The sequence below is a fragment of the Sus scrofa genome, chromosome 15 (assembly GCF_000003025.6).
Source record: "Sus scrofa isolate TJ Tabasco breed Duroc chromosome 15, Sscrofa11.1, whole genome shotgun sequence".
In the NCBI taxonomy this organism is placed as follows: Eukaryota; Metazoa; Chordata; class Mammalia; order Artiodactyla; family Suidae; genus Sus; species Sus scrofa.
In genome coordinates, this window is record NC_010457.5 from 124,469,813 (window position 1) to 124,488,115 (window position 18,303).

The following is an 18,303-nucleotide window of genomic DNA, read 5'->3' on the forward strand; positions in this document are numbered from 1 at the left end:
GGATCAAAAACACATCCTCATGGATACTAGTTGAGTTCTTTACTGCTGAGCCACAACAGGAACGCCACTACTACCCTAATTAAGGTATAGAATATTTCCATCACCCCAAAGAGTTTCTTCTTAACTCTCTGCAGTCAATTTCTCTTCCACAGGTTCCCACTAGTCAATCTGCCTTTGACTTTTCTAGCACTTCATATAAATGGGATCATAGGTAGCCTTACGTCTGCTTTTTTTCACTTAGGGTAGTGCTTTGAGATTCATTCATGTTTTGAGTAATTCATTCCTTTTGAGGGAGGCTAAGAAGCAGTCCATTGGCTATAATTTGCTCTATCAAACTAGATATACTCTAACCATCTCTCTCTCTTTTTTTTGTCTTTTTGCCGTTTCTTGGGCTGCTCTCGCGGCATATGGAGGTTCCCAGGCTAGGCGTCGAATTGGAGCTGTAGCCTCCAGCCTACGCCAGAGCCATAGCAACACGGGATCCGAGCCGTGTCTGCAACCTACACCACAGCTCACGGCAACGCCGGAGCCTCGACCCACTGAGCAAGGCCAGGGATCGAACCCGCAACCTCATGGTTCCTAGTTGGATTCGTTAACCACTGAGCCACGACGGGAACTCCTCTAACCATCTCTTTAAGTGACATTTGCATAAATGTCTTTGTATGGCCCCATGAATAAACCTAGAAGAATAATAGCTGGGTGGCAGATGTATGTCTTGTGATTTATCACACTGCTAAACTATTTTTCAAAGTGGTGAGTCCATTTACTTTCCCACCAGCCTCCCATGAAAGCTCCAGTTGCTCCAGTATCACTAACAGTTGGTGTTGGCAGTCTTTTTAATTTTAGCCATCTTAATTTTATTTGCATTTCCTTGGTGACTAATGATATTGAGCATCTTTTCATATGTTCCTTTCTTTTGGAAAATGTCTGTCCCATCTTTTGTGGACTTTTTTGTTTTTGCTTTTTAGGGACATACCTGTGGTATATGGCAATTCCCAGGCTAACGGCTGAATCAGAATTGCAGTTGCTGGCCTACAACACCAGATCTGAGCCACATCTGCAACCTACACCACAGTTGCGGCAATGCTGGATTCTTAACTCACTGAGCGAGGCCAGGGATCAAACCCACATCCTCATGGATACTAGTCAGATTCTTAATCTGCTGAGCCACAATATGAATGTCAATCTTTTGCCCATTTTTAAAAAAATTCTTAGATGGTAAGAAATGTTTATGAACTCTGGATACAAACCTTTGGATGAGCATTATTTTTTATGAACATTATCTCACTGCATTACTGAAATAGAAGGATCAGCTTTAAAACAGGACTGGGCAGGAACAGATGGCAGTCTGCAGGTTCACAAATCATGCAAAGTTGGACACTGCCGCCCTGATTCAATGTGGTCTCAGCAGCAGGTGCAGCAAAAGCTCTGTAACATAATTCTTCTTAAGATTTTTTAATGGCTACACCCACGGTATATGTAAGTTCTTGGACCAGGGACTGAATCTGAGCCACAGCTGTGACTTTCCCCATAGCTGCAGCAACGGTGGATCCTTTAACCCACTGCACTGGACCAAAAATCCAACCCATACCTCCGCAGTGACCTGAGCTGCTGTGGTCAGATTCTTAATCTACTGTGCCATAGTGGCAACTTCCAGTTCTACTAGAACTTAGAGCTTTACGTTTTATTATGTTTCATATCATTTCAGTAGTAATGGAGACCTTTTCTCAAACATTAGATCCAGCTTTTTCAATACCTGGTACCTAACTGGAAAATTCTAGATCCAAGTATTAAATTAGGAGGTAAGACAAAGCAGACTTGCAGCTTAGCTTCGGAGAAAGAGACCTAAGACCTCCTGATAAAATAAGACAAACTAGTAGCTCTATTAAGTACTTAAAACCATGATTTTGTAACACTGAACTCAATAAAATGTATGGCCCAGGGTAAAAATAAGTTTTTACTGCTTCCTAATGATCACAGTGCCCTGAACCGCGTGTCCCTTTTAACTCTTCCAGCGGAACGGAGCTGGCTGTGCCTCTGCACCCTCAAAGACTTTGAATCCTGTGCATTATTTCCTTTCACTTTAAAATGACGTCACAACTGCTAGACTATCACCAAATCTTAAGGGTTTTCGAAAAATGCTGTTATATTATTGTTTCGCAGTGATGAACACGCATCAAATGTAGAAAATAAGAAAAATCCTTAGTTCTATTGCCTGTGTGCTCTAATCAGCTACCTTGTTTCACAGGGAAAAGGACAGGGTCCTGTCCTGCAGGCCTGATGGTGACGGTGACAAGCCTCTCTGGCTTTCGTGGCTCTTGCCCCCTGGCTCTCAGGGACAAGGCGGCCTCACACAGATGCCACATTTGCGTAGCACAAGCACAAGCTGGCCTGGAGCGGGGATGGCGGTACCACACACGGAGCCAGACACTTCTCGGTATTTTATTCAACATTAATGCACAAGCACAAGTGGACGTTCATCTGGGGACGACTGAAAGGGCACTGGGAAGGAGAGAGGGGCCCGAGGGGCGATAACCACACAACAGAGACCCATCTTCACAAGAACGGCTCGATGTTGATTTCCAAGCAGGAGCAGGGCAGGGTCAGCTCAAATTTAGTGATCACATCAGGATGAAGGACCCCCAGCTTCCCGATGCTCTGACCCCGGGCAAAGATCTCAGCGCAGCGGCCAGGGAAGAACGCAGGGCCTGAAAAACAGTGAGAGAAAAGTCAATGTCACTACTGGCCATGAAACGGGAGTTACTTCCTCACACCTTCTGGACTTGCCATTACACCAGGAGATTCATAAGGAAAAGGTTAGGAGCAAATGTGAAAGTCAGGACCCTGTGTTTTTTATTGTAGGAGTCCAGGCAGAATGAAGAAAAGGAGGCTGGGGAGTTCCCATTGTGGCTCAGCGGAAATGAATCCAACTGGCATCAATGAGGATGTGGCTTTGATCCCAGCCCTCCTCCAGTGGGTCAGGGATCCAGCATTGCCATGAGTTTTTGTGGTGTAGGTCACAGATGTGGCTCAGAAACTGTGTTGCTGCGGCTGTGGTGCAGTACAGGAGCTACAGCTCCGATGTGACCCCTCGCTTGGGAATGTCCATATTCCTTGGGTGCGGCTCTAAAAAAGAAAAGAAGAAAAGGAGGCCGAAGGAGCTGAGTCAGGAGAAGACCTGGGACCGCTCTGAAAAGGACAAAGGGAAGATGAAACATAAAACCAACGGCTCTGCCTGGGAAGAACCTGTTTCAAAACAGGTTTTTCCAGAGTAATCCTTGGTGGATAAAAAGTCTACACTGAATTCATGTACTTTTCAAAACATGACTCTCCTCCACCTCATTACTTACAGAAAGACAAGCTGCACTCTCACTGGCAGGCACAGGCCTTGGCCCAGAAAGTGACCCAAATTCCTGCCAGAAAGAGAACTTTCTAAGCCGTTTTGGCACACCTACTGTAAACTTGCAGCAAAGGCCAGCCCCAAACAAGTCTGGATTGACTCCGGAATTGCTTAAGACAGGAAGTTCTCTCTTCATTTGGGAGCCAATGCATGGATACCGCTTACTAAGCCAGTACCAGTCCCTGAGGTTTCAACAGCTAAAAAACAAGCGAGCAGACCAACATGCAGGCCGACTGCGTGTTCACTCAATTACCAGTGCCAAAGGAATTCATGGATGCTCCATACTCAGCTGAGGTTAAAGCAAATGCTGATTCGCTCCTCTTACTCACTCCTCTCACCACAGCTCCTGACTGATTCAACCAAATCGTTTACTGGCATGAACTATAAATACCCAGCAGGGCTGGGCCATGAGCCTCCAGCCTGCCATTTCAGAGCGAGTGCATTATTTATGAAAGAGTAAACTGCTGAGTCTCTACTAATGGGTCCAAGGTCAGCATGATAAAGAAACAGAATGGGGGGGGTTGCTACTGTCAAGTCAATACCAGCTGTACCAGGGAGGCACAGGACAGTCACACGTATTTCCCCATCAGCACAGAAGGATGTCTGTTTACATTCCTGAAAAACATTTTTAACTGTCATTCTTAACCTCAAAGCAACCTCGCTGAAATGTAAGGAGGTCTGTTTCTCACATCCCCCCAAACTAAACAATTCCACTTCACTGTTTATTACAGCAAAAATTTCAATGAACTGCATCTGAAGTGCATAATTATTTGGCTATGTGCACTAATCCACACTTGGAGAGAGGAATCAAGTAAAATAATACAGAAACCATGCCACACTGATAATGTAGAGCCTTAGTGAGAGATGAACATTGCTCCATTTGACAGAGATGGCGTGTTTTAATTGTCAGAATAAAAACCTAACTTAAAAGGTAAAACCACCCTGCTCTCTCCCACCAAATAAATCTTCACGTGACAAGTTTGTAAAAGTTGGCGGTTAAGTAGTGTAACCAAAAATCGTAGAGGTGAAAGGGCTGCCCCAAAGTCATTGCCCTGGTACCCCTAAAACAGCATTATATCTGAGTAAACTACACTGTCTGACAAAGACACCAGCCTATTTTTAAAGAGGAGAGGAAGTTTTTAAGACCTTCCCTGATAACCCTGCTATGTTTAAGAATCCTCACTGTACCAGAATCCTTCCTTTTTATCTATCTTCAAACTCCAGTTTGATTGGATACATTTTAACTGAAGCATAAAACTAGACTATTTTAGAATCTAAGCCAGATGTGCTAGTTCTGCCAATGTTAGCAAAATAAAGCCTAAGAGATAAGAACTTCAAATTTTTTCTTCATAAAAGAACTTTTGGAACCAGCAGTTTTTAAGCAAAATTCAGTTACATTCTTCTTCAGTTAGCAAGCATGCTAATGCCAGCTGGACCTCTCTCCAGAAGTTTGTACCAAACTTTAAGTTCACTAACTGGTTAAATGCCTGGTCAAAAAAAATAGCTCTATCACTAAATATAATTTTCCCTCTTCCAAAAAAAAGAACTGAAATTCATATTATGCATTATTTAAAACATATCCAAGTGTGGGGATATTCCAAATGACACAAATAGCAAAAGTTCTCAGCCCAGCCCAGACCCATCCCAGTTGCTACAAGCAGCCTAAACTGCCCTGAGCCAGGTCTTCCATGCACAGGCACTGCTTCTAGGGGCTGCATCAAAAGGCCTTTTGCCCTCCCGTCCAGTGTTAATCCTACCCACCCACCCCAAGAAAAAAGTGAGCCCACTGATGGGATTTCTGCATAAACTCCACTTTGCTGAAAACTGAACATTTTAACCTGTAATGACAACTCTTTGCCATTTTACGTTTCCAACAAGGTCTGAAGATTTTCTGATTGATGCCTCTGTTAAATCAGAACAGGGCTGAAGGTCTCATTGGACACAAATCGAGCATCACACAAAAGTGCCTTCAAAGCTTTGCAAAAGGGTACAGAGAGAACCCATACCTCTTGACTGATGTTGTATGTGAACTAGAAATATTGAAAGAAAAGTTTAAATTACTAGAATATAAGCATCTCTTAGTGCTTTTTAAAAATCTTTATGGTTCAAACCAAACTTTGCAGGCAGAAATGAATGGCTTCAAAGGGCAGATGAGAGAGGATGGCTTCACTAACAAAGAAAGGGAACTTCCACACTCCACCAAGGCCGCAATTATGCCCGAGTTCAAACACCTCCTCCAGCAGCGGGAGGGGGCTCCGTGCAGCCCTCCATCACAGCGCTCTAGCTGGGACCCAGGCGACCCGGGTCAGTCTTTCCAGAAGTGAGAGTCACACCTGAAAGGAACCTAAAGACAGGTCGAGGCTTATGGAAATATCAGACCCGGTTGGCAGCCAGAGGCTACTTTTATCTCATCAGCAAACAAAACAAAAATATTTCTGGAGAAAAGAGCAGTCTGCTGGGTCGAGTCAGAAAGCTGCCAATTCAAGGGAAAGCGTGTTGCCTTGTGAATAGGAATTCTAAAATTCAAATTCTACGAAGTACCTTCTTTTTCTTTTAATCACGTATTTAAACCCAAACAGAGTTCCTGGCTTACTGTGGTATCAAGGTGCATGAATACTAAAATTTTCAACCTGTGCCCAAAATACTGCCCCCGGAAAGAGCCTCGCAGCCCACTTTTCCACGAAGTTCCCTACACCCACTGAACCGTCAGCTTTGCTGGTCTGCATCACAGCAGAATGGCTTCCAACGGAAAACAGATTTGGGGAAAATAGTGTTCTCTGTTGAAATACATGTGGAAACTCAGACAAAAGAAACATCAGCTAAGCACAAACAAGAATTTAATTTCCAGAACTTAGTGGGGTGTAAGTAAGTCCCTTAATTAAAGCTTTTGTAGCATCTCCTCAAGGTCTATAATTGTCTCTCTGTGCTCAAACGGCAGGACCACTTGGAGGACCTGGGGGGCAATTCTTGGGCCAGTAATCCAGCACAGCACCCAGTCTTTAGCACATTTTCTGGCTAATTGACCTTCAAAGAGTTTGTGAGCTCCCTCTCCTGCTCGTTGCCAAACACCTTTCACAGTTTCTTTTTGCTCCCATCCCTCTCCTGGAGTAATACCATGGGCCTAAAGTTTGGGTAAGCTGTACACATAGAGTCATTCCTATAACGTGAAGCATCGGAAGTAGAAGCTTAAGGCGGTAACTGAGCAGACCCCTAACCTAGAAGCTCTGCGGTGTTATTAAGCATGAGGCTCTTAATTCCTTAATCTTTAAACCCCCTGCCATGGGCTGTCTGCAGCTAATTCATTCTGGTTCTGTATTTAACGCATCTCTGAAAATCATCTGCTCCACAAGGCGACTTTTTCCTTTCTTCACGTTCATTATACAATGCTTTGGGTTTGAACCCACATATTGAAACTGCCTGCAGTCAGTTGTGACTCACATTTCCCACAATTAAGAGAACAAAATTAAAAGGAGCGTGGGGAACACTGGAAAAGGAATGTCTGTATATCACATATATTATAGCGGATAATAGAAGCTATCACTACAAGCTTCTATTAACCCGCCCTAGGAAATCACACAAAGGAAAAAAAAAAAATTAAAAAAACACAATATTTCCTTCTGGAGTGAAACTGACAGAGTAGGTGACAGGAAAAGAGCAGAGTGGGGCTGAGACCATAATCTAAGATGCCGGATTTCTTCTGTTTCCCACCACTTTCTGACAGTGTAGTAGCCATAACTAACTAGGCTGCCAGCACATTAACTTCATTTTCCTTTTCTAAATAATAACAATTTAAGGTTTTCCCCTTAAATTGAGACAAAATATGGGGTTAAAAAAAAGCTGACCATATACTTATAACATGTGAGCAAAGTTTCATTCCTAAGGGGTTTTGTTCTCAAAGTTTTAGAACAAACTAAACAGGAGTTTTTTGAGGAGCACCTCAAAGGAATGAGAGAGCACCCAAGAGGCAAAAAGGCACAAGGCAGGTAAAATGTTAACTTATGAAGAGTTTAGGGTTACGAAAAGGAAAAATTGGTATAAACTACCAAGATATAAACACACACCTTTTTTCAGATCTACAGGCTGGAAGAAAAGTCCTCTGCAAAGATCATTTAATTTGTAAGTGGAGACTGAATAATTTCCAACTGGTAATATAAAACACCGCTCTCCCCCCCCAGATGTACACAAGTCTTCACCTTACATCTGAAGTGAAATATTTATGGTACCTAAAGTCTTTAAAGAGAGGGGATCTAATCCCTTGAGTTTAATGGCTATCTTTCATCCCTTTCTGAAGATCAAAAGAAAGAAAAACCCCTTACACAACTTTACAGTGCTAATCCCAACACACCTGCAGACATCATTAACTCTTAAAGTGAAGGCAACTGGTTGGGAAAGGAGTGCTGGGCCCACTTACCCCACAGCACAGATGAGGAGAGGGGGCCTGTGCTCACAGCGACATTCTATCAAGATGGCACAGCAACTTTACTCTTAAAAAGGAATCAGGGGAGTTCCCATCATGGCTCAGTGGTTAACGAATCCGACTAGGAACCATGAGTTTGCAGGTTCAATCCCTGGCCTTGCTCAGTGGGTTAAAGATCTGGCGTCGCCGTGAGCTGTGGTGTAGCTCACAGAGGTGGCTTGGATCCTGTGTTGTGGCTCTGGTGAAGGCCGGCAGCTACAGCTCTGATTAGACCCCTAGCTTGGGAACCTCCATATGCCACAGGTGCAGCCCTAGAAAAGCCAAAAAAAAAAAAAAAAAGGAATGAGCAAAGCCCAAACTACTTAGCTCCTAACTGGTGGAGAAACGTCTTCCACAAAGAACTTTTTTAATAGATCACTATAATCGCCTTATGACTAGATATTTACAATCATGACTCCAAAATTTCCCAGTGTCACTTTGTATAGGGAAGTTTATGATTTGTTTCCATGGCTAGCACTTTGTGACCTTTGTTAAGATCTTTTATGCATTATTGTTTAATTATAACTGACAACACTACATTAGCTCCACGTACACAATGTAGTGATTTGATATTTCTAGACATCGCAAAAGGATCACTATTCTAAAGATCTACTTTGAAGTGTAATCTTCACTATGTGTCTCATATACACATACTCATATTTCAAAACCTGAAAATGGTCAGGAAGGTTAGGAGATCTTAAATGTGACATATCTAATTGTAACTTTAAATCCATCTCAAACTAATTTGTGTAAAACCAAAGGACTTTTTCACTCTAGGTTAAAAAGTGACTTCACTAATCTATTGGTTTGTTTTGAAAACTTTATTCCAAAATAATGCTATCATTTTATATCTGACACTTAAGTCATTTTCCCCAAAATGTTCACATTTCTTTTTTTTTTTTTTTGTCTTTTGTCTTTTTGTTGTTGTTGTTGCTATTTCTTGGGCCACTCCCGAGGCATATGGAGGTTCCCAGGCTAGGGGTCAAATCGGAGCTGTAGCCACTGGCCTACACCAGAGCCACAGCAACGCGGGATCCGAGCCGCGTCTGCAACCTACACCACAGCTCACGGCAACGCCAGATCGTTAACCCACTGAGCAAGGGCAGGGACCGAACCCGCAACCTCATGGTTCCTAGTCGGATTCGTTAACCACTGCGCCACGATGGGAACTCCTCACATTTCTTAAATGTTCATAGGATATAGAATAACAACTTTAAAAACAAAAGGCATGGCTCATCCCACCTTCCTGGGTCAAAGAAATGGTTCCTTCCTAGTCTTTCACCTGATAAGAACCTTTAAGGACAATTTCTCCAACCAAATATGAACAACTTACCATTTTCTCCATAGCAGTGAAACAATAAAAACATCAATAATAGAGAGGCTATTCCAGGGCTAATTAAGGAAAAAATGGAAATGTTGAGTATATACAATCTACAACTTCAGAACTAGTTAACTTGTTCAACTGAGACCTTTGGCCAACATGAAATAAACACAACTTCGAATGTGTAATTATAAATGTGCCATAGCTTCAGAATTAAATTTCAGCTGACAAGTGGGGCATGTAGAAGAAAAGAGGATAATGAGATTGTGCAAACAAAATACTCTGTTTTCTATTCATCACTTCCATCCCCAGGAAAGGCAATGACTTGGTCCCAGTGCTGTCCTGGCCAAGCCCCTGAGGACGGGCAAGTTACAGATGGGAAAGTGAAGCACAAGGGGATTAGGGACCTTGCCCAAGGCAAGCAATCATAAAGGCCAGAGAGTGAGCCAAAGTGGGGACAGGGAACGGTCACTGAAACGGCATCTCTGTGCGGCCTCGAGGCACAGAAGGCCTAGAGAATAGTGTTTTGAGACTTTTGGTCAAGCTGTCCATTTCATGTTTGCAAACTACTTCTAGTTTAAATAACAAAATTTAAAAAACAAAAGACTGACAACCTCTGACCTTAGGACATAACCAGGTATGCTCTGCAATATTATTAACACAACATAATATAGACAAAACCTAGAACTTTTCAGGGAAGAGAGAACTACATTTAAAAAAATGCCATATAACACAGGTATCCTTAAAGAGTAAGTTCCAGATTCCTGAAACAAGGCTGGAATAATTTGAGCAGATAAACAAGCACCACAGGAACAACATCTAAAAAAGCAAGGAAAAAGAGTTGCTATGTCAGAGCCTGAAGCAGGGACTGCTTCTGAAGTATTTAAACTCGTGCGGAATCTTAAAACCAGAAATGACTTTGGCGGCAATTCTAACCATGCCTATATTTTGGATATGAGAAATGGATACTGAAAAGGTTAAGAAAACCACACAGCCAGGTAATAGTAAGCTGAGATAAGAAGCCAGGTCCTTCTTGAACCCTCATCTGCAACTCTTGCATCCAGTGCTGATTTTCTGAAGGCCAGACCCTTCTACCCCGAGGATACCCTGGGGAGTGATCACCCATTCCAAAATGCTCTCCCAAATTCTTACATCTGCCTCTCCTAACAGCTGTGTGGTACAGACAGGACAGATATTATCAATTCCATCTTACAGATAAAGAAACTGGTACAGAGAGATAACATCCTAAATCACAGGGGCTAAAGCGACACAATGGCCTGACCCAAAACATAGAGCTACTGTTACAATACCACAGCCGACCATGGCTCCTGGGATTCAAAAAAAAAGGATTCTTCCCCATCATTTTTTTGAGTCTGTACTATCTTAACATCTACTTTTTTTCTGTCTTTTTAGGGCCGAACCCACAGCATGTGGAGGTTCCCAGGCTAGGGGTCTAATCAGAGCTATAGCCACCAGCCTATGCCACAGCCACAGCCACGCCAGATCCAAGCGGCATCTGCAACCTCCACCACAGCTCACGGCAATGCCGGATCTCTAACCCACTGAGCGAGGCCAGGGATCGAACCCACAACCTCATGGTTCCTAGTCAGATTTGTTTCCACTGCGCCACGATGGGAACTCCAACATCTACTTTTTAAAAACTTAGTTTATATTCACGAGTTTCTTACATTCCATTATATGTCATAGTTTGCCAAACTGTCTGTAAGTGTTTTATGTTGGAGTTGTTTCCAATTATCCACTATGATAACAGGGCTCCAGTAACATGTACGTTACTTTCTGTTCTTTCTTGGTCTCTTCCTTTTGCCAAAGCAAGTACCACACAAGTAAAACAATGCATCATTATATAGTCCATTACATAACGAAATGTTAAACAATGGACTTCAAGCAATGGGAGTACCAACAAACAATAAACTTTATAAGATTATACTGATCTCATTTTGTACAACACTGATTTTTAAAAATTTTTCCTAAGTTCCCTGGCAGCTGAGCATGTTAAGTATCTAGTATTGAAGTTCCCGTCGTGGCTCAGTGGTAACAACCCCAACTAGTATCCATGAGGACACAGGATCAAGCCCTGGCCTCTCTCAGTGGGTTAAGGATCCAGCATTGCTGTGAGCTGTGATGTAGGTTGCAGACATGGCTCGGATCTAGGCGTTGCTGTGGCTGTGGTGTAGGCTGGCAGCTGCAACTCCAATTCAACCACTAGCCTGAGAACCTCTATATGCCGAGGGTGTGGCCCTAAAAAAAAAAAAAAAAAAAAAAAAAAAAGGAAAAAAAAAAAGACCCCCCAAAAAAAGAAAAAGAAAAAGAATCTAGTGTTGTCACTGCTTTGGTGTAGTTTCAACCCTTGGCTCAGGAACTTCCACATGCCACAGGTGTGGCCAAAAAATAAAATAAAAATTTCCCTCACATAGTGCCAACTATTTACTACTTTTTCAGTTCCACTAGTGGAAGAAAAATGCCTCAAAGCAGCCCAAGAAAATTCCAAGAGGAGATCTTCATTCAGAGAATGCAATTCACAAACAAGCTAGGAGCCGTTAGGGATTAAGAGAATGAGCAGAAACCTTTCTCTTGTGGAAGGTGAGTGCCAAAGTATAGTGGCTGCAATAACAACACTGAGAAAATATTTAACAGCTACTGATGAATATGAGACACATCAAAACAGGTCTCACAGTACAGACAACAGGAAGTTCTGAAGACACTGAGAGCAAGGTATGTGATCTGATATTTGTGCTCAATTGTTTGTTCTTTATGGGCTTTAACATCACTCAGAAGAACTAAAAAGCACTGTAATTACAGTCACATAGTTTACTGCTTGAGGAAAGGCAGGTTAATCATTACTGCCTATGTTTTAATATATTGGGTCACATTGCTGTTTCCCATGTTTCATCTTTCATCTCTCCCAAAATACGCTTTTTTCACACAAGGAAATGTGTGTGGGGCCGTCAACTGGATGCGGTTTCAAAAGGTAGGTAGGTTTTTCTATTTCAATGAATTTTGAATCCTTTTTTGCTAATACCTAAAATCTTTACAAAGGGACATTTTTCTCCTTTCATAATGAGAAGACTAAAAATTAAAGCATCTCTTAAGCTCACACTGATGGGTATCAACTGAAAATGAAAGTCATTCCTTTCCTGAAGATACAAAAATATTTAAAGGGACAGAAGGGGAACAGTGAGAGCCCTGGGTCCTGGAAGGGGAGGAACAGAAGAGGAAACAACTAAGCTACAAGAAGGCTGCACAGGCTGCACAGTGTGGAGAGCTGGGGTTGGAAGATGAGCTGCTAGCCTCGCATTATGGCCTATATGGCCTAGAAAAAGCCTCTCAGGAAGATGACATTCTTGACCCATGACCCACCTGAACCAGCAGATGCTCAGAGGTATTTCCAGGAGAGTGATAGGTTGCTCAAGTCACCCAAGTGACTATTAGCATTTATTTCTCAAGGAGGTCAAGATTAGGTCACAGCTGTTAAACACAAAGGTAAAGCAAAATAATTCTTCAAGGTGAAACCACAACCAGGACCCTAATGAAGTTAGACTGTCTGCCTACCACGTACATAAAAGTATCAGGAATACAGCGGACGAAAACTGTCTCTTCAATAAATGGTGCTGGGAAAACTGGAAAGCTACATGTAAAAGAATGAACTTAGGACACTAACACCATACACAAAAATAAACTCGAAATGGATTAAAGACCTAAATATAAGGCCAGATACAATAAAACTCCTAGAGGAAAAGATAGGCAGAACGTTCTTTATAAACCACAGCAACATCTTGTTTGATCCACCTCCAGAATAATGACAATAAAGCCACAAATAAACCAATGGGACCTAATTCAACTCCAAAGCTTTTACACAGCAAAGGAAACCATTAAAAAAAAAAAAAAAAAAAAAAAAGACAACTCATGGAATGGGAGAATATCTTGGCAACAAACAACAGCCTTAATCTCCAAAACTATACAAGCTCATGCAACTCAAAAACAAAAAAACAACCCAACTGAAAAATGGGTAGAAGACTAAATAGACATTTCTCCAAAGATGACGTACAAATGGTCAACAGGCTGATGAAAAAATGTTCATCATTAATTATTAGAGAAATGCACACTGGGCAGAATGGCCATCATTAATAAGCCTACAAACAGCAAATGTAGGAGAGGGTGTGGAGGAAAGGGAACCCTCCTGTGCTATTGGTGGGAATGTAAATTGGTACAACCACTATGGAAAACAGTATGGACGTACCTCAGAAAACTAAATAAAGAACTATCATATGATCCACCAATCCCACTCCTGGGCATATATCTGGACAGAACTTTCATTGAGAAAGATACATGCACCCCTGTATTCACAGCAGCACTTAATTCACAATAGCCAAGACATAGAAACAACCTAAATGTCCACTGACAGATGAATGCATTAAGAAGATGTCGTACATATATACAATGGAATACTACTCAGCCATAAAAAAGCAAACTAATGCCATTTGCAGCATCACAGATAGAACTAGAGATTCTCAAAGAAGTGAAGTAAGCCAGAATGAAAAATACCACATGATATCACTTATTTGTGGAATCTAAAATATGGCATAGGAATTTCCATCATGGAGCAGTGGAATGAATTCGACTAGGAACCATGAGGTTATGGGTTCGATCCCTGGCCTCACTCAGTGGGTTAAGGATCTGGCAGTGCCATAAGCTGTGGTGTAGGTCGCAGATGAGGCTCAAATCTGGCATTGCTGTGGCTGTGGTGTAGGGCAGCAGCTATAGCTCCAATTAGACCTCTAGCCTGGGAACCTCCATATGCCACAGGTAAGGCCCTAAAAATAAAGGCAAAATAAAATAAAATAAGGCATAGATGATCCTATCTACCAAACAGAAACAGATCACAGCCAAAAAAACCTGACTTGTGGTTTCCAGAGGGGTAGCGGGGAGGGAGTGGAATGGACGGGCAGGTTGGGGTTTTTGGATGCAAACTGTTATATTTGGAATGGATAGGCAATGGGCCCACTGAACAGCACAGGGAACCATGTATGATTGGGTCAGTTTGCTGTACAACAGAAAGTGAAGAAATATTGTAAATTAACTATAAATAAGTAAAAGTATCAGGAATGCTTTAAACGAAAGTCAAGCTGTGAGATTCCTGCAATGATGGCTGCAATGATAGAAGACTGTCTCTCTCAAGGCAGCATAACAGGGGAGTAGAGAAGAAATGTGCTGGCAGATGAAAAACTCTAGAGAAGACAGTTATCTAATGGATGTTTGATTAAGGGTCTGCATCCCCACTGCCCCAAAGTCCACAGTAAAATATCCATTTCTACTATATTATTTTTTGTCTTTTTAAGGCCATGCCGGCTACACATGGAAGTTCCCAGGCTAGGGGTCTAATTGGAGCTGCAGCTGCCAGCCTACGCTACACCACAGCTACAGCAATATCGGATCTGAGCTACATCTGCGACCCATGCCACAGCTTGCGGCAACGCCAGATCCTTAACCCACTAAGTGAGGCCAGGAATCGAACCCACATCCTCATGGATACTAGCTGTGTTCGTTACTACAGAGCCACTATGGGAACAAGTGCATTTCTAATTTTTAAACAAAGCAGACTCTGAATTAATATATATGTACTAATATTTTAAAAAATTAGTACAAGCATTAGTTAATTAAGGCTTCTACAGTCTTGCTTATTAAGAAGAAAAACTGGGAAAATACTGGTCAAAAAGCAATTTTTAACAAACTTCTAATTTCTTAGGTAAACCATAGATAGTATGCTACTACTAGCTGGTAAGCTATTAGCTACTAAGCAGTGGGAATTACTAGATCAAACAGTATCTTTGGCTTAATATGTAGGGAGCGACATTGGTTCCATTAAGCAAATCAGAGACTGAAAAATGCTGGAATCCAAAAGGAATTATTCTAACTGGATAAATAATAGAAGTTGGAAGGAAAAAAAAAAAAAAAAAAAAAAAGCTGGCCCCAAATACATCACTCTAAATACAGCCCATGAATGGAAAACCGGGTCACTAAGTCACCAAGTGCTCTGAGAGAACAATGGACATTAGCATTTGCTCCAGCTCTGGGGACCATTTGATCTTATACAGAGTCCTCTACTTTGATACATAATGTATTCTTGAAACTGCCATTAAAGAGCCAACATAGAAGCAGAACATCAGCTAAAGATTTTATAAAATCCCTAGTCAGGGCATGTTTTCTTTTGGAATCTCTCTGGATCTTATACATACTACACACACACACACATTATTAAGCCTCACCTCTCGTTATCAGATTTTACTTACAGCTAAAATGGACTTATTTTAATGTTGGCAAGTATTGCTAATGGACTGAGAGGGGCTGGGCTCAGCAAGGAGACCATTGTCTTAACTCTGATGTATACTTGCAAATTCTTAAAATATTTCTCAAAAAAGTATGAACAATAGAGGCTCTTTTCTCTTGAAAAAGATTCTAGGGAAAGCTAGATCTTTAAAACTCTGTGGTTCTGTGAACTTAGCTCTGATGTGAACCAGTTTTTTATTCCGCTTCTCTGCCAGTTTCAAACATCCTCATGTTTCTCCTTGGACCTATTCAATCTGATTAAAGAAGGACTTTTAAAAATTATTTAATCTTTTAAATATATCAAAGATCATAAAATTTTTTGATCTCTTCTATTTCTTCATGGATTTCAAAAAGCATTTACCATAATAAGACAGGCCAACAAAAAAACTCCTAGAAGAGAACTAGGTAAAACATTCTCTGACATAAATTATACCAGTTTTCTTAGATCAGTTTCCCAAGGCATTAGAAATAAAAGCAAAAATAAATGAGATCTAATCAAACTTATAAGCTTCTGCATAGTAAAGGAAACCATTAAAAAAAAAATGCAAAGACAACCTACAAATGGGAAAAAAATATTTGCAAACAATGCAACCAACAAGGGATTCGTTTTCAAAATACGCATGATAGCTCATACAACTAACAAAAAATACAGACAACCCAATGAAAAAATGGGCTGAAGGCCTAAATAGACATTTCTCTAAAGAAGACATACAGATGGCCAACAGGCACATAAAAAGCCATTCAACTAATTATCAGAGAAATACAAATAAAAACTATCATGAGGTATCACCTTACACTAGTCAGAATGGCCATCATTAAAAAGTCCACCAGCAATAAATGCTGGAGAGGATGTCAAAAAAAAAAAAAAAAGGGATCCCTCCTACACTGTTGGTGGGAATGTAAATTGGTATAGCCACTATGGAAAACAGTATGAAGGGTCCTTAAAAATCTAAAAACAGAGTTACCATATGATCCAGCAATCCCACTTCTGGGCATCTATCTAGACAAAACCATAATTTGAAAAAATACAAGTACTCCCAGGTTCATAGTAGCACTATTTACACAAGCCAAGACATGGGAGCAAACTAAATGACTGTTAACAAATGAATGGATAAAGTTGACATGGTGTGTGTGTGTGTGTGTGTAGGTATATATATATATACATATACATACATACACAATGGAATATTACTCAGCCATAAGAGAGAATGAAAATGCCATTTGCAGTGATAGAGATGGACCGAGAGATTATCATACTAAGTGAAGTTAGAGAAAGACAAAATATATGTTATCACTTACATGTGGAATCGAAAATATGATAAAAATGAACAGGCTCACAGACCCAGAAAAACTTGAGGATGGTTACTAAAGGAGAAAAGGGGACTGGAACAAATTAGGAGTTTGGTGTTAGCAGATACACACTAATACATAAAAAATAGATAACCAATAAAAACCTAAGGTATAGCACAGGGAACTATATCCAGTATCTTATAATAACCTATAGTGAAAAAGAATATGAAAAGGGATATATATATATATATATATATATATATATATATAAAACTGACTCACTTTGCTATACACTAGAAACAAACACAACATTGTAAATCAACTATAGTTCGATAAAAAAAATAAATAAAAAGCATTTACCATAAAACAAGGTAAATAAATTTAGGAGACTTAAGACATTTAAGAGACTTAAATATAAAAAAAATGAAACATTTAAGCACTAGAGAAGCATAGAGAATTCCTCCCTAATCAGAGAGTGGGAGAAAATTTCCTAATTATGACTCAAAATCCAGAAGCAAAAAGATTAATAAATTTTACTATATAAAAATTTTAAAATCTACATGACAAAAACATCATTAAAGTCAAAAGACAACTAAACATTTAAATAGCTAGCTATATATCACAAGGTGTTATATAATAAGGGTCTAAAAATGAAGAAAAACCTAAAGAAAAAATAAGCAAGACATATGAACAGGGAGTTCATGGAAGTGGAAATAAAAATGGCCTGTAAATATGAAAATATGTTTACTTTCTCATAAAGGTCCATCTAAAACTACAGGAGATACCATTTCCCACTTGAAAGACTGGCCAAAATCAGAAAGTCTGACAAACTAGTCTGTGAACAAGGTGCAATTATCTGCACTGTACTTGTTTTTTTAAACAAGCTTGTAACTATTTCAAAATTTTAAAAAATTAACAAAATGGGCTTACTTTATAGGTGTTTCTCCCATTCCATTCTCAAAAAAAAAAGACTAAAAATTATTATTGCCCTAGTCTTACACCTTGAAAGAAAATACTAAATATGAAAACTTTAAGGGGAAAAAGACATTCTGTAGATAGGTAAATTCAATAAACTTTATTTGCTTAAACACATTTGCTTCAAAAGAAATGAGAGTAGCTATCTTTTCAATTACTCTCAATTACTCCCTTAAGAGCTGATTCTCTTTAAGGCCGCTCCGACAGATAAGTTGTTTCCTTCCTTAAAATCATTCCAACCATCCAAATACATGTACACGTAGATTTTTTTCTCCATATCAACAGTACTTCCTAGTATTTTTGGAAATGTGACCTTATCATTTATTTCATTATCTTGCCCTGTCAAAGTATTAGATGCCATTAAGTGACCAAGTTAATTGTATTGAGGAATTTTAGCAACTTATCAGACAGACTAAAAAAAAAATCACTGCCGTATATATCATTAATGCTGCTTCTAATTACCAAAGAGAACTTAAGAAATATGAGCTAAATCATCTATGTTTCGGCAGATTTTCC

At 40.3% G+C, this 18,303-nt stretch overlaps 1 protein-coding gene and 1 long non-coding RNA gene across 3 annotated transcripts in view; one reads left to right on the forward strand and one right to left on the reverse strand.

Moving 5' to 3' along the window:
- Positions 27–2,519, forward strand: LOC110256939. The gene is made up of 2 exons (XR_002339021.1): positions 27–84; positions 2,249–2,519. It is a non-coding gene; the product is annotated as an uncharacterized LOC110256939 (long non-coding RNA).
- The window catches only part of FARSB (phenylalanyl-tRNA synthetase beta subunit), an 82,807-nt gene continuing 66,927 nt past the window's right edge, over positions 2,424–18,303 (reverse strand). The window contains exon 17 of one of the 2 annotated variants that reach the window (XM_021074819.1): positions 2,424–2,708. In XM_021074819.1, coding sequence (XP_020930478.1) covers positions 2,557–2,708 — 152 coding nt within the window. In that variant the 3' untranslated portion in view covers positions 2,424–2,556. The remainder of the gene's footprint in view (positions 2,709–18,303) is intronic. The other variant, XM_021074820.1, reaches the window with a different exon arrangement.